This window comes from Eleutherodactylus coqui, chromosome 1 (genome assembly GCF_035609145.1).
Source record: "Eleutherodactylus coqui strain aEleCoq1 chromosome 1, aEleCoq1.hap1, whole genome shotgun sequence".
Classification (NCBI taxonomy): Eukaryota; Metazoa; Chordata; class Amphibia; order Anura; family Eleutherodactylidae; genus Eleutherodactylus; species Eleutherodactylus coqui.
The window spans coordinates 528,558,917-528,575,131 of NC_089837.1; the positions used below are offsets into that span (position 1 = coordinate 528,558,917).

The 16,215-nt window shown below is 43.7% G+C and overlaps 1 protein-coding gene across 2 annotated transcripts in view; it reads right to left on the reverse strand.

The window, feature by feature from the left end:
- Positions 1 to 8,659: 8,659 nt before the first annotated feature.
- Positions 8,660 to 16,215, reverse strand: part of LOC136590526 (beta-arrestin-1) — a 224,088-nt gene continuing 216,532 nt past the window's right edge. For both annotated transcript variants that reach the window (XM_066588379.1, XM_066588380.1), the window contains one exon: positions 8,660 to 14,571. In XM_066588379.1, coding sequence (XP_066444476.1) covers positions 14,460 to 14,571 — 112 coding nt within the window. In that variant the 3' untranslated portion in view covers positions 8,660 to 14,459. The remainder of the gene's footprint in view (positions 14,572 to 16,215) is intronic.

Here is a 16,215-nt window from a genome sequence, read left to right on the forward strand (position 1 = left end):
TAGATAGATAGATAGATAGATAGATAGATAGATAGATAGATAGATAGATGATAGATAGATGATAGATAGATAGATAGATAGATAGATAGATAGATAGATAGATAGATATGAGATAGATAGATATGAGATAAATAGATATGAGATAGATATGAGATAGATGTGCAATAAATAGATAGATAGATTTGAGATACATAGATAAATAGATAGGAGACAGATAGATAGATAGATAGATAGATAGATAGGTATGAGATAGATACATATGAGATAGATAGATAGGAGGTAGATAGATATGAAATGGATAGATAGACAGATAGATATGAAATGGATAGATAGATATGAGATAGATGTGCGATAGATAGATAGATAGATAGATAGATAGATAGGAGATAGATAGATAGATAGATTGATATGAGATAGATGTGCAATAAATAGATAGATAGATAGATATGGGATAGATAGATATGAGATAGATAGATAGATAGAAAGATAGATATGTGATAGATGTGCAATAAATAGATAGATAGATCGATAGATAGATAGATAGATAGATAGATAGATAGATCGATAGATAGATAGATATGAGATGGATAGATAGGAGGTAGATAGATATGAAATGGATAGATAGACAGATAGATAGATATGAAATGGATAGATAGATATGAGATAGATGTGCAATAAATAAATAGATAGATAGACAGACAGATAGATAGATAGGAGATAGATAGATAGATAGATAGATAGATAGATAGATAGATAGATAGATATGAGATAGATAGATAGATATGAGATAGATAGATATGAGATAGATGTGCAATAAATAGATAGATAGATTTGAGATACATAGATAAATAGACAGGAGATAGATAGATAGATAGATAGATAGATAGATAGATAGATATGAGATAGATAGATAGATATGAGATAGATAGATAGATAGATAGATAGGAGATGGACAGATAGGAGAGAGATAGATATGAGATAGATAGATATGGGATAGATAGATAGATAGATAGATAGATATGAGATAGATAGATAGATAGATAGATAGATAGATAGATAGATAGATAGATATGAGATAGATAGATAGATATGAGATAGATAGATATGAGATAGATGTGTAATAAATAGATAGATTTGAGATACATAGATAAATAGATATGAGATAGATAGATAGATATGAGATAGATAGATAGATAGATAGATAGATAGATAGATAGATAGATAGATAGATAGATAGGAGATAGATATGAGATAGATAGATAGATAGATAGATAGATAGATAGATAGATAGATAGATAGATAGATAGATATGAGAGATAGATAGATAGATAGATAGATAGATAGATAGATAGATAGATAGATAGATAGATAGATAGATAGATAGATAGATAAGAGATAGAAGGATAGATAGGAGACACATAGACATAGAGGAGTTATATGGATATGTATGATATAGATATAAGTTATATGGATAGATATGATATAGATAGATTCATATATATGAGATAGATAGATATGATAAAGCAGAGCTGAATGTGCACACTGTGACAATTCTGAGAACAGATAATGCAGTACAATTACCCACAGCCCATTTGTGACTTCAGAGATAACAGTTTTTGATATCAAGATCTGCAGATCTGAATTACAAGCTCCGCTCTATTATATCTTTATGTCACATTATTGCAGATTATTGCACTTGGATACAAGAGGGAGTCCCTCCCGCGCCGCAGAGCTCTGCTACATCGCATCAGTCAGACTTGTTACATTTGTGGAGGTTTTGATACAAAATATTCTCAGTGGTTAAATAAGAAGAGAAGTAAGAGGAGAGCAGAGCGGAGATGTGATCTACTCACCGGCACGGCTGGTCTGCGCTCAGCGCTAGTGCTGGCGCCACCCGGTGGGCACAGGCGTTACAGGGACCATATAATCATCCTTCAGATGAGGATGTGAGAATCGCCACCTGGGATCTGAGCGATCGCCCTACCTGCGGATGACTGTTTACTTTATAGATGACCCTTGATGAGCAGATGGTAAATTCTGCATACAGATTTAGCAGAGCTGAGTTTGTCTTTAATGATTCTGAAGAGAAAATGTTTATATAGAGTAATTACAGCACAGATAACACAGATAACTCTCCCAGATAACGTACAGATAAGGGCTTGTTCACACTAGCATTAGGGATTTTCATTCTAGTACTGGCCATGCAATGCTCCCTGGCAAAGTAGTATGCAAATAGGGAATGGAGTAGTTCCTCCACAGCCTCACCTATCGGAAGATGACTATCCTACAAGTAGAGAGGAGCTTCTAACCCGACTGTTAGGGGGGGGTTGGGACCAGTGGATGTGTGGGGGCACACAAGGTGACCGGGCTCAGGCCCCCCTTACAGATCACCAGTAGAGAGGAGCTTCTGACCAGACTGTTAGGAGATGTTAGGACCAGTGACTGTGTGAGGGCACACAAGGTGACCGGGCTCAGGACCCCTCGACAGACCACCAGTAGAGAGGAGGGTCTGACTAGACTGTTAGGGGGTGTTGGGACCAGTGGATGGGGGCACACAAGGTGACCGGGCTTAGGACCCCCCCTACAGACCACCAGTAGAGAGGAGCATCTTACCAGACTGTTAGGAGATGTTGGGACCAGTGGATGTGTGAGGGCACACAAGGAGACTGGGCTCAGGACGCCCCCTACAGACCACCAGTAGAGGGGAATGTCTGACCAGACTGTTAGGAGGTGTTAGGACCAGTGAATGGGGGCACACAAGGTGACCGGGCTCAGAACGCCACCTTCAGACCACCAGTAGAGAGGAGCATCTGACCAGACTGTTAGGGGGTGTTGGGACCAGTGGATGTGTGATGGCACATAAGGTGACCGAGCTCAGGACGCCACCTTCAGAACACTAGTAGAGAGGAGCATCAGACCAGACAGTTAGGAGGTATTGGGACCAGTGGATGGTGGCACACAAGGTGACCGGGCTCAGGGCATCCCCTACATACCACCAGTAGAGAGGAGCATCTGACCAGACTGTTAGGAGGTATTGGGACCAGTGGATGTGTGATGGCACACAAGGCGACCAGGCTCAGGACCCCCCGACAGACCACCAGTAGAAAGGAGCATCTGACCAGACTCTTAATAGGTGTTGGGACCAGTGGATGGGGGCACACAAGGTGACCGGGCTCAGGATGCCCCCTACAGACCACCAGTAGAGAGGAGCATCAGACCAGACTGTTAGGAGGTGTTGCGACCAGTGGATGGTGGCACACAAGGTGACCGGGCTCAGGGCATCCCCTACATACCACCAGTAGAGAGGAGCATCTGACCAGACTGTTAGGAGGTATTGGGACCAGTGGATGTGTGATGGCACACAAGGCGACCAGGCTCAGGACCCCCCGACAGACCACCAGTAGAAAGGAGCATCTGACCAGACTCTTAGGAGGTATTGGGACCAGTGGATGGGGGCACACAAGGTGACCGGGCTCAGGATGCCCCTACAGACCACCAGTAGAGAGGAGCATCTGACCAGACTGTTAGGAGGTATTGGGACCAGTGGATGGGGGCATACAAGGTGACTGGGCTCAGGACCCCCCGACAGACCACCAGTAGAAAGGAGCATCTGACCAGACTGTTAGGAGGAATTGGGACCAGTGGATGGGGGCACACAAGGTGACCGGGCTCAGGACGCCCCCTACAGACCACCAGTAAAGAGGACCATCTGATCGTCCGACAAGCACCAGCAGCTCCAACTGTTTCATTGTCTGTCATCCAGAGACAGGGGGCGCCATCGTTACACTCCTGTGTCTGTCGGAACCATTTCCAGACACTTGGCTGACGGACATATGGCCTCATGGTCCCCATCATATATATGGCCTGACACCCACCTTCGCCTCCGTTTGCAGCGATGTCATGAGCGATGGAGGGGAACCGGGTTGTCTTCAGCGATGGATCTAGGTTTAGTTTTTGTTTTTTTTAATCTTTTTTTTATTGGCATTTCAAGGAAAACATAAATGAGCAGGCAGTTATTGTTACACAAAGTTCTGATCACATTTCTGTCATCGAAGTGCTTCCACCTTCGGTAGTTACCATTAATTGTCCATCTTGGTAGTTTCTGTGCACAGCATAATGTCAGTGCCACACATAGATCCTCCACTTTCTTTTATTTCCCCTCCTTACCCCACCCCCTCCCGTAAACTCCATAAACTTCAATAACTTGTTATAAAACAGAAATAAAACATAAGTAGTAACTTGCTGGACGGACCCGCAGTTTATCCTCCGGCGAACCCCCATCTCCATATTTTGTCATGTGATCTTTAAAATTCCCAGCCGGTTCGTATCCTTTTTCCGTAGTACCATGTCGTATTAGTGAACTGGTGCATGCATTCCTTAATTTCGTTAGGGTCAAGAAATGTTTCTATAAACCCCATTTTTAAAGAATTGTGGAGCCTGGGCTTCCACGCGCCGCTCTGTCTCTACTCTTTCCATTTTCAGAGATATTTTAATTTATGGATATCACTTATTCCCGGGGTTTTGGCCAACGACCAACTGTTCAAGAGGCATATCTTGCTAATTAACAGAATGGTGTGGATCATTTTGGCTTTTCTCGTTTGAGCTGGTAGTTGGTGCAATGTGAAAATTTGCGTAGTCCGTTGTCGGATCTGCCACCCCCCCCCCATATCTTGTATCAGTTTATGAACTCCGTCCCAGTATTTTTTTATTTTTGGGTACTGCCAAATACCGTTTAGATAACCAGCATTGTTAGGGAGCATCAGGGGCAATTTGTAGTCTGGCTGGGCCGTTGGGGCTCTGAGGTTTGTCAAACCCATATATCGCCCCGTGGATTAGCTTGAGATGTTTCTCACCACCATTCGTTCAATATCGCTTGCCTCACAGAGTTCCAACCTTGATTATTCCCTCAGGTAGTTCTGGGGCCATAAATTTTGTGCCCATTTTTTGAATAGTCCAAAGCCATTGTCCCCCACCCATCCCTCTCTAAGTCGAGTATACAAATTTGAGATTGAATGCTCATATACAAGATTTTTAACCCAAACATCAAGGGTTAAATATTGTTTCTTTTGATACATCAACTCGTCTTTCCAGTAGAAAATTTTGCACTTGAGCGAATGGCAGAAAATGGGATGGGGGGTAAGTTGTATCCCCCCCTCAGTTCTCCCAAGGTCTTATATCGGGGGATCTCTGGGTGGAGAAGGTGATGGACTGTCATTATCCCTCTCTGTCACCATGTTTTCAACAGTTTGTTTTCTCTCCCCTCCTTAAATTCTGGATGATTCCATAATTCCATCACTGGAGCCCCGTAGCCAAGGAGTGTCTCATGAGGCTGGCGACATTGTATAATCGAATGACTGGAAAGTTGCGGCCTCCTCCACTCTTGGGGGGCATTCGTTTTTTCGAAGCAATGCGCAGTCTTTTACGTGACTACACAAAAGCTGCGAATACCGTGTGCATTTCCCCAAATCAGGTCTCTGGAGTAGGAGCGCTATTGTTTGCAGTGGGTATTCCAGGTTTAGTTTGGGCGCGGACGACGGCCGTGTTCATGTCTGGAGACCTTCGGGTGAGCGCTTTAATCCTGCCTTTGCTGTGGAGCGGCACACTGCCCCCTGCTGGTGTGATGGTCTGGGGGGCCGTCATATACGACATAGTAGTGGTAGGAGGGACAATGACAGCTCAGCGATATGTTCAGGACATCCTGCAGCCACATGTGTTCCTCTCATGGCCGCTTCCAGCAGGATAATGCTGCACACACAAGGGGGTCCCAGGAGCCTCCATATATATATATACTCCTTCTAGGGGGACAGATGTTACTGACAATGAGTCTATAATCTGTACATATACACTAACTTATCATCTCTGCAGAGGACATTGGACATCATGTAGGAACTGCTGCAGAAGAGCCTCTTATGTGTTCAGGAAGAGCTCCGGCTGTGATGGAGGGCAGTCATGTAGGGGATGGGGCTGGTGGACAAAGCCTCTTCTCCTCGTCCTCCACTCAACAGAACATATAGTGGCATCTATATATTGTGCTGTGTGCACTCTTTTGTGGCCCCCACTACGCTTGGGGGGACTCACCAGCTTCTTGGTGGGCCAGTCTATGGCTGTATAGTGCACACTTGTTCGGCAGCACCGTACATCACATGATATCCCTATGGGTGCACATAGTCTAAGTTCCATATTGGTGCATTTTTGGAATAGAGGGAAACCCATGCAAACATGGGGAGAACATACAAGCTCCATGCCAATAGGGCCTTTGGTGGGACTTCATGTTTTATTGGACCCCAGTGCTAACCACTGAGCTACCGTGCTGCCAATAATGTGAAGAGGCATGTGCTAATGGGGATGATGTTAGACTAGCCTATTAAATGCTCATCTGTGCATTAGTGTCCACAAAGCCAACAGTCCCCCTGGGAGCCAGCAATGCTACAAGGTACTCATCTGCTTTCCATTAATGTTATTGGGGTTCAGTTTTGTCTATTTTCCTCTACATGTGCGCAGAAGGGGGAAGCTGCTGCTATACTGCGGTCCAGCGGTGACACCCACATGGCAGCTCACATGAACGACTTTGTTCTAATTATCATCCGTTTCAATGTCTTACAATATTAAAGGGGTTGTCCCGCGGCAGCAAGTGGGTCTATACACTTCTGTATGGCCATATTAATGCACTTTGTAATGTACATTGTGCATTAATTATGAGCCATACAGAAGTTATAAAAAGTTTTTTACTTACCTGCTCCGTTGCTAGCGTCCTCGTTCCCATGGAGCCGACTAATTTTCGCCCTCCGATGGCCAAATTAGCCGCACTTGCGCAGTCCGGGTCTTCTGCTCTCTTCAATGGAGCCACTCGTGCAGAATGTCGGCTCCGTGTAGCTCCGCCCCGTCACGTGCCGATTCCAGCCAATCAGGAGGCTGGAATCGGCAATGGACCGCACAGAAGAGCTGCGGTCCACGGAGGGAGCAGACCCCGGCGGCCATCTTCAGCAGGTAAGTATGAAGACGCCGGACCGCCGGGATTCAGGTAAGCGCTGAGCGGTTGTTTTTTTTAACCCCTGCATCGGGGTTGTCTCGCGCCGAACGGGGGGGGGGGGGTTAAAAAAAAAAAAAACCCCGTTTCGGCGCGGGACAACCCCTTTAAGTATTTCATTGCTATAAGTGTCTACCTGAATGTGACGAATACACCAGAGCAGCTCCTGTGATGAGGTAGTAGCACCCACATGGCACCCCGCACGCACCCGCAGCACCCAATGGGGCATATTCCTTATTCTTTGTACACCAGATTTCACAAATCAAAATTGTGATATTTTTTGTGGGTTGACGCCGGGCCAAAATGCTTTTTCGAAAACCGGATGAGGCCCAGAGTTACGTGGCGTGGCAGCGTGCGGCGCATCCGATTTATGATAGTTTATTCCAGAAAATGGTGTAAAGTGCAGCAGGAACCGATTCCAGCTGGTAGCGGGCGCATGGAGGTGCCGCAAGATGCGCCTCTTAATACATTTGTCGCAGTTACACTGGAGCAAACTTCACTCAGACCAGAGTGTGAAATGACAGTCGGGGGTTAATAGCCCCCAACATCTGTCAGTCTTGTGTATTATAGTACCATGTATAAATCTCTGACTGTTATACCAGGAAGATATGCTCCTATACCAGATAGTTATCTAAGGGGAGGGGGGGGGGGGGTCGTGAAGGAACGTGCCAAATTTGTGATTATCTTGTTTCCCCATTTTCAGATACTGTATGCTGATATTTAAGCTGTGGACATAGGCTGACCTCTAGTGGACATTCAGTGATTTGTGTTTGTTGACTTTTGCAATGTAAATGTCTTATATGCTGAAGGGAGAGGAAGGAACGGCTGCCAGCTTGGGTCTGTACCGGACCCCCAGGCACAGCCTATATACAGGAGCCGATATCCGGTCAGTGAGCTCTGTGGAAGGAGTGAGGAACTCCCCAACAGATGAAGACTGTATTGGTTGAGAAGTCCGACACCTGCCACCACTTCATGCCACAACGCTGCCCGAACTAAGGTAAACCGCCACCCTTCATGCAGGAGAGGACTAAGTCACAGGCTCTGGTTGTTGTAAGCTTTGAGTAACACAAACTATTGGTCTGTTTCACAAAGAGCTGTTACTGCCGACTGAACTATCCATCACTGGCAAGTAATCCATTGTAGATCGGAGGTCTACTTCAGGTTATATTTGCAACAGTCTGTTTGTTTATCCCAAGTTCACATTCCAAATTCTTGGCTGTATGAAGTAGATCCCGAGCCCGTCTCAATTACTTGTTTTACTTTTTTTTACATTAAGCCAGTGGTTGGGCCTCCAACATGTTGTTTGCCGCGAGCCACTGTCTATCTTTTCGCTCCCTCTTGTGATAGGGCCTATTATGTCAGGTATGGCCCGCCACCGGCGGTACATGTGGGTTCGAACCCAGAGTCTTCTATGACTGCCAATCCCCCGACTTCAAACCTGCCAGAAAGCCAGACCTGCACCTTCAGTTACTCACGACGGCCACATGCACTCTGAGATGAAGCATATTCTAACATTCTTTCCCTTCATTTCGGTGGACACAACCTGAATGTGTATAACTTTATAGTAGCACCCTGACACACACCCTGATGAAACCGGCGAAGTGCAGAGGAAGAATCACAGGACAGCAAACGTTCTGACTTCTGAGTTTAATAAACTATAATAATCTGAATTACCTGACATACTGAAACAACAAAGTTACAACATAGAGAACTGAGAAGCTGTAGGAATTAAACGTACAAAGTACTATACAAAGAGTATTGCACAGGAATCATACAGAAAAAGAAAGGAAACCAGATCCCTACCGGAGGCGGAGATCATCCTATGTCATGGATCCCTATGTGTTGTGAACTATAACCTATCGCCTGTCACCAAAATAAATTTGTGAACCTCAGCGTTATGATCTGTAGTATTGAGAGTCACTAGAGCTGGAGCCGGGCCCCCTAGTACGTGGGACGTCTCAGCTGCATCGCACTACGTCTATGATGGCGGACTGATTCAATGACCAAATAAAAGTGTAAAAGTCAAAAAAACTTACAGAGACTAATCAAGACTGGAATATTGGGGTAAAAAAAGAAATTAATGCACCCACTGCCTTCCCAATTGAGATATTTACATAGATTGGGAATGTTTTTGAACACCTTCATGAACACTGATTGGCTGGAGTCTACTCCATCCCTCGGTTCTAGAGATACTGGGTAACATTTTCAAAAACGTATTTACTTTTTATGTAGAATCTCCATAATGTAAAATATTCTCCCCGAGCTTCAAATGATGAAACCATTCTATGGGTAAACCTATCATCCAATAGAAAGGAGACCGACGTGATCAAAGGGGACAAATATTGATAGATCTGTCTTAGATAATGTGCTGCTGTTGGGTATCAGTATTTGACATGTTGGATTGAGAAATACTAACATTTTACACAATCCTTGAGGATTATCCATAATAATTCTGAATTCCCATGTTCCTGGCTCTTTCCTCGCAGCACATTCCCATTCACAGTGCTCAGTTTGGAGGAAGGCCGAGGTCAAGAGAAAAGGTTTCTCCGGCCAAGAAGCCTAGATTGGAGAACGTTGTTAATCTTCAGGATTATTGCTAAACTTGACTTCATTCTTGATGCAGAGGCTCTGACAGAATAGCTAAGATTTCCCGTGACCATTACATTCAAAGAGCAGCCACGTCCTACTGTAGAAGATACGACACACCACGCAGAGCACGGGACTCTTCAAGACATCAAGTGGAAAGGATTTGGGCCTTCTAGTAAGAAGTGTTGGTGGCCAATCCTTAATTTATAGTTACAATGGAAAACATGGCCAAATCCTAGAGGGGCTGCGATCTAAGGGAATTCTTTAAAACTGACCCCGATTCCTGAAGGTTAGCAATGCCCTCCTACTTTTGAGAGTCATTCAGTTTCTGGACGCTCCCTGTTCACATTATAAAACATTGTGATCACCATCAACAATTATTTCATAGAGAGTCTGAATGGTCAACGAAGAATAACATCTGGGGAGCAAGAAATACAGGAATGTCAAATGACTTCTGCAATGAAGAATCATTCCAAGTGTTGAACAAAGGAGATTATTTCCCAATTTCAATGTTGAGAATCCCCCCCCCCCCCCTTGTTTAGATGGAGGGTTGGTCAAGCAGGTTTTTGTTACGGTGCTCTAGATTAAACATGAAAAAAATGAAGCGTTGGCTCCCAATAAAATCAGCTGTTTTCTGTATTTGATCCCGGCTTTAGAGTGGATTCAGACAAACGTATATCGGCTCGGTTTTCACGCCCAGCTGATATACGTCGTCTCTCTCTGCAGGTGGGGGGGCCTGGAAGAGCCGTGAGCAGTACTCTGAGCTCCTGCCCCCTCTCTGCCTGCTCTCCGCCCCTCTGCACTATTTGCAATGGGGAGAGGTGGGGCGGGGCTAATTCTTGAAACTTAGTCCCGCCCCTGTCCCACCTCCTTTCATTGCAAATAGTACAGAGGGGCAGAGAGGGGGTGGAGAGGAGGCAGAGAGGGGGCGGGAGCTCAGTTCCTGCTCCTGGCTCTTCCATCCTCCTCTCCCTGCACATGAGGACGACGTATATCGGCTCGGCATGAAAACCCAGCCGATATACGGTCGTCTGAATCCAGCCTTAATATGCAGTTATTTCACTCTTTGGGTTTTAAATCTGTCAAACGTTACATTTGAGTCTGATCAGTCTTCATATTGTGATGCCAAATACTTATCCCCATAGATCAGCAGATCGGCAGCCCCTTGTATATCTGGGCAGGCAGGAGGGCTCGTCTGTACAAGCAGCTGTTCTTAGGATCACAAACATCCCCTTCTCCTTCTGCTGGGCATTTTCAGGATTTTCTTACCAATTTGCAATGTCAGAAATGATCATGTAGGTATCAGGCATTTCCTGGCTAAGTTATAAGAACCCAACTAATATATTAGCCTATTGGCTTACTGACACTGGTCCTTTAAAACCAACAGGATTTGTCCCAAATATTTGGCGATATTTTATATAAATCTGTAGAAATTAATCCCAAAGAAGGTTTTTCTATTCTGCGCTTAATTTGACACATTTTGTGGAATTATTTGTTACCATTTCGGTAATTCTTTTGACTTCGTGTTACGATTGGGATATCTAAACTAATTTAAAAAAAATAAAACTTTTTTGTATTTTTGCAGTATTGTAGGCAAATAAAAAAAAACAAAAAAACTATAAATAGAAAATACAAGTAACTGAAAGAAAACGGTCATTTCTCCGGGTGTTTTTCAAATTTCCTAATACAAAAATCGTAAAATCGTCCTCTTAACATTCTGCATCAGCGCTGGGTATAAAAGGACGAATTAGGTGTTTTGTATGGTGTAAGATCAATATCTACAAGATACAGAAGAATGTTCCTAAGTCATATTTATTGGTCATTGGAGCAAAAGGAAAATAAAAAATATATATTTGAAAGAAAATTTTATGAAAAAAAGAAAAAAAAATTTAAAAAAGGCAAAAACAAGCCGTTTGTATATTCAGTCCTCATCTTAGTTCTCGAAAACAGTGTATTCCTAGAATTAGTATAATTCATACGATAAGTTAATAAAAATTTAAAATTTCTCGTGCAAATTAGTAGCATCCTAAAAATGCAAACGAGTAAAACTATAAAAAATAAACGAATTTGGACAAAAACAAAGCTATTTTCACAAGTTATGATCACTTTTACTAAATATACATCTTATCATATGATGAAAAACGGATCGGAACAGTCATTGTACAAAGATAAAGTATTTACATAGGAAATTAGGTGAAATTAGATGATGGAGCTGTAATGATTGGTGCTGGATAGGAAGCAGAAGGCTATTGGTGGGTCGGCAGATCATGTGGGGAGATCCTATTGTATGTAACGATATGTGACTGATCGGCCGAGGCTCCCGCTGGGCCAAAAACACTCGGCCAATACTGGGTTTATTTTTGATAAATCTGGAATGGCAACCCTTATTCTGTGGGGGAAAGATGGACAATGTATCACCCGACTGGTTACATCATATTCTTTTCTACAAACCTAAATTGTGTGCCGATCTCTGAAAACCGTTGTAGGCCTTTGGCTGGAACTATGACATTGCTTACTACAAAATCCAAGAGGTGAGCTCACCTCACATCTGTACCGACCATTAACTGAAAGTTCAATCTGATAGAAAATCCCAGTTTGATCCGTTATTAGATATTTATAAGGATTGTCCGGCCACTCAAAATCTAAAAAAAAACGCTTAAAATGCCATAAAGCTATAAAAGAAGCAATACTAACCTCACCCTGCTGCAGCTGATCTGACACTCTCTGGGTCCTCTCTACTGGTCTTTTTGCTTTCTGGTCCCTGTTTTCATGGACATGTGACACTTGCAGTCAATCACTTCCCACAGGGTTGACTTGCTACAGCCACTAATTGGCTGCAGTGGTCACATGTCTGTGACAACAAGGATCACGTCGGCCAGTGTTTGGCTGCAGCAGTAACTTGTCAACCGGGAACAAGAAGCAAGGAAACCAGTGGGGCATCCAGTAAGTGTCCGACCAAGAGTGGTGGGAGAGTGGTGGGGGATCGGTAAGTAGAGTGCATTTCTCTTAGGATTCGGAGCATTTTTTAAGTTAAGTTGCCAGACATCCCCTTTAAGACCAGCTGACCTACACATGCATCACTTTTTAAATTTATTCGTAATTTCAGGTCCAATGGCATTGAAATAGCACATCAGGATTTGACCACTAGGAAAGCAAATAATACCAAAAAGAGAAGGAAACTGACCCCTATCCCACAATACATCCCAAAAAAGAGTAGGACTGTTAGAAGGCCTTTAGGGGGATTTTTGGAATTATTGCAAAATGTAATAAAATTCTGAACTGAAAAAAAAAAATTGGATGTTCTTATTGTTCCTCCAAACTGAGGCCAATGAGGCAACAAATCCCAAACTATGATATGATACAAAAATACTGGGGGGATTAAAGCAGCGCTAAAGTCTACTAATACAAGAGATTTACACTCAGAATCTAAACTCTAGATCCCCTCTATCGTATTCGGACCCAGAAACCAGAAACATTCATCGTAATACTAAAATAAGGAGATCTCCCATTCTACGGCTCTCTACTCCAAAAATAAACCTCTTCATTTTGGCTTTTCTTTCATGATCTTATTAAGGATTTTTCTCCTTCCATCATTTTTTTTTTGGATCGTGACGGTAAAAATCCTAGACGCAATGCCCTCTAACAGAAATTGAAAGACGATAAAATATTTTATTTTTAACACAAATCACCTAAATATGGGCTTGGTTTAAAATTTGCCAAAAATTGAACAAATTGAACATTTTTATGCAGCTGAAACAGCAAAAAAAAATTATCTAAACTATTGTTATTGTATTTTCTTGTGATTTGGAAAAGGTGCATATTTTCTGGAATTTCAATTAAAAAAGTCATGTAGTGTGCGAGTATTCGCGATTACAAAAAACAAATCCAACATGGAAACTTCCAAAAATCAATATTGTGATTATTCTTCCTAAACCGGATTATGAATCATCAGTCTTTGAGGCATCCGGCTCTGCGGATCGCACAGGTAAAGGATTCAAGTTTTTGAAAAAATTTGGCCAAAAAGCTTATAAGGGAAATATGTTACTTTTCATGAACAGCCAATATCTGTTGGCCATTAAGCCCAAGGATTACTAATCACCACAAATGATCCAACCGGGCCAAACCAGTCACCACCAGATATTCGCCTGGTGAGCGACCAAATATTGATCAAACTCCATTTCACTTGGCCTTGTGACCAGCGATAAGTGAACATAACTAGACCCCATGGTCTTTACACTCGGTGCTTGAACAAGGCAGACTACTCCTCGGCAGAGAGCGGAGCAGTCCCGATGGAATTTAGACAAAGTTAGTTCTTTTTGTATGAAAAAAAAAAAAAATTCTCTTCCTATTTTTGAATTTCCATGAAAGAAATTTTTGAAACCTACTGAGGTGCCGTTAGGTCTCACCAGCTTACTCGTGGTAACACAGTGGCCATGGAGAGCACCACTCTTTATATAAAATGCCTTCACTTTTGACTTCCTTCAAATCTACGTGATTTTTTTTACTAACTTTTTGTTTTCCGTAACAAATAACTTGTATGATACTACAGTAATTATACAAAATGCATAAAAGACTCGGTTAATAGAAAAGTGCTACAAGAACTCCTTACGTACAGTAATCGGTTGCACGAATCATGATTGTACTCTAAATTCTCACATTTTTTGTTTAAGATAGCGTTAGCCAGAAGTGAAAAGAAGTAGCAAGATGCGGATTGACAATTATGGCACAGCAAGAAGATTATAAGGGCTGCCAGAATCTGGGTTACTGTTTGTGGGCTCTTTAGAGTACAAATAAAGAGGCCCGATCCACGAGTTTTACACGGTGATAAGGTACAACGGGTCCCTCTTTATCTGTCATTCATCGGAGGAGAGTTTGTTCCTTCGTCTTCCTCTTCCTTGTCGTCTTTCATCCCTTTCAGTCTTTGACGAGCAAAGTCTTCAAAGACGATGTCATCATCACTGGGGTACAAGAGTAAGCAGTTAGAGTGTCAGTGGGGCGTTCTGGTGATCTGTGGATAGCTGTTTTTGTGATTGTGTTGGTTTCAAGGTGCAACATGAACATGAAGTTAATTCTTGAGATGAACCAAGTAGTCACCAGGGAAGATGGACCCTTTCAAGGTTGCCTAATAACACAGACCTAGTGGGCTCAATGCTCTATGAGCCCTCACTATCATATAGCATGCAACACAAATCTGCTGGCTTTGACTACAAAAAAAATGAAAAAGTGTTGCACTTGAGGTACTATAAGCCAAGGGAGTATTTAGGCATCGATTCCGCCTAGGGGTGAGGAGCGGTGAAACACTACCAAATACAACAGGGGGGGACAAAGGACTAACAATCATCCATCATTATCTAGTGTCTATAGGAGGCTCCGCCTCCTAGGTATATATGGTAGGAGATAGTGTGCGAGAGCAGAGATTCAGGCCTTAGTCAGACGGGCGATTTTTCGCGCGATTTGCGCATGCGTCCGGCGATTTTTTAAAACCATTGCTTTGCAATGGTATCGGACACATGAGCGCTTCTTATGCGCTCGTCCGATAAATTATAGAACAGAAATCGCAGATCGCACCTATCTGCGATCTGCGATTCCTGTTCTCTTCTCTATATGCGCTCAATGGGGCTGGCGGCAGCAGCGCCGACCCCATTGAGAACATATAGAAGACAAATCCTTCTTCTCTGCCACAGCTGTAACAGCTGTGGCAGAGAAGAACGATGTTTGCCCATTGAATTCAATGGAGCGGCAATACAGCCGCTCCATTGAAAGCAATGGGCTGCCGGCCTGCGCGGGGTGAATTGTCGGGAAGGGGTTAAATATATAGACCCTTCCCTGCAATTCATCCTAAAATGTGTTAAAATAAAAAAAAATTGTATACTCACCTTTCCGCTGCAGCCGGAGTCCAGCCGCGGCCGCTGTCAGTTCTCCTGAACTGCTTCTCGGCACTATTCAGCCGGCGGGGCTTTAAAATCCCCGCCTGCTGAATGATCTGCCTCTAATTGGTCACAGCCCTGACCAATCAGAGGCAGGTTTCACTCACACACCCATTCATGAATTCATGAATGGGTGAGTGACTGCTGCCTCTCAGCGCTGAGCCAATCAGGGGCAGGTCTGACTCACATCCATTCATGAATTCATGAATGGGTGTGAGTGAGGCATGCCTCTGATTGGCTCAGCGCTGAGCCAATCAGGGGGCAGGTCTGACTCACACCCCCTTCACACCCACTGCAGGACTGCCACGCGGAGCTCCGGCTGCCGGGAGAAGGTGAGTATACAATTTTTTTTTATTTTAACACATTTTAGGATGGATTGCAGGGAAGGGCTTATATATTTAAGCCCTTACCGACAATTCATCCCGGGCTCGCCCGCAGCGCATTGCTTTAAATGGAGCCGGCTCTATTGCCGTCTCCATTGAATGCAATGCGCTGGACAGCTCCGGCCCGTTTCTAATGAAACGCGGCTAGGAGCAGATTTTCGGGCGATTTGCGGGCGACTTGCGCGCACCGGTCACGCGATTTGCGGATGCGCATCCGTCATGGGATCCGCAAATCGCGCGAAAAATCGCCCATCTGACTAAGGCCTAAAGGTGACTAATATATTACACCTCA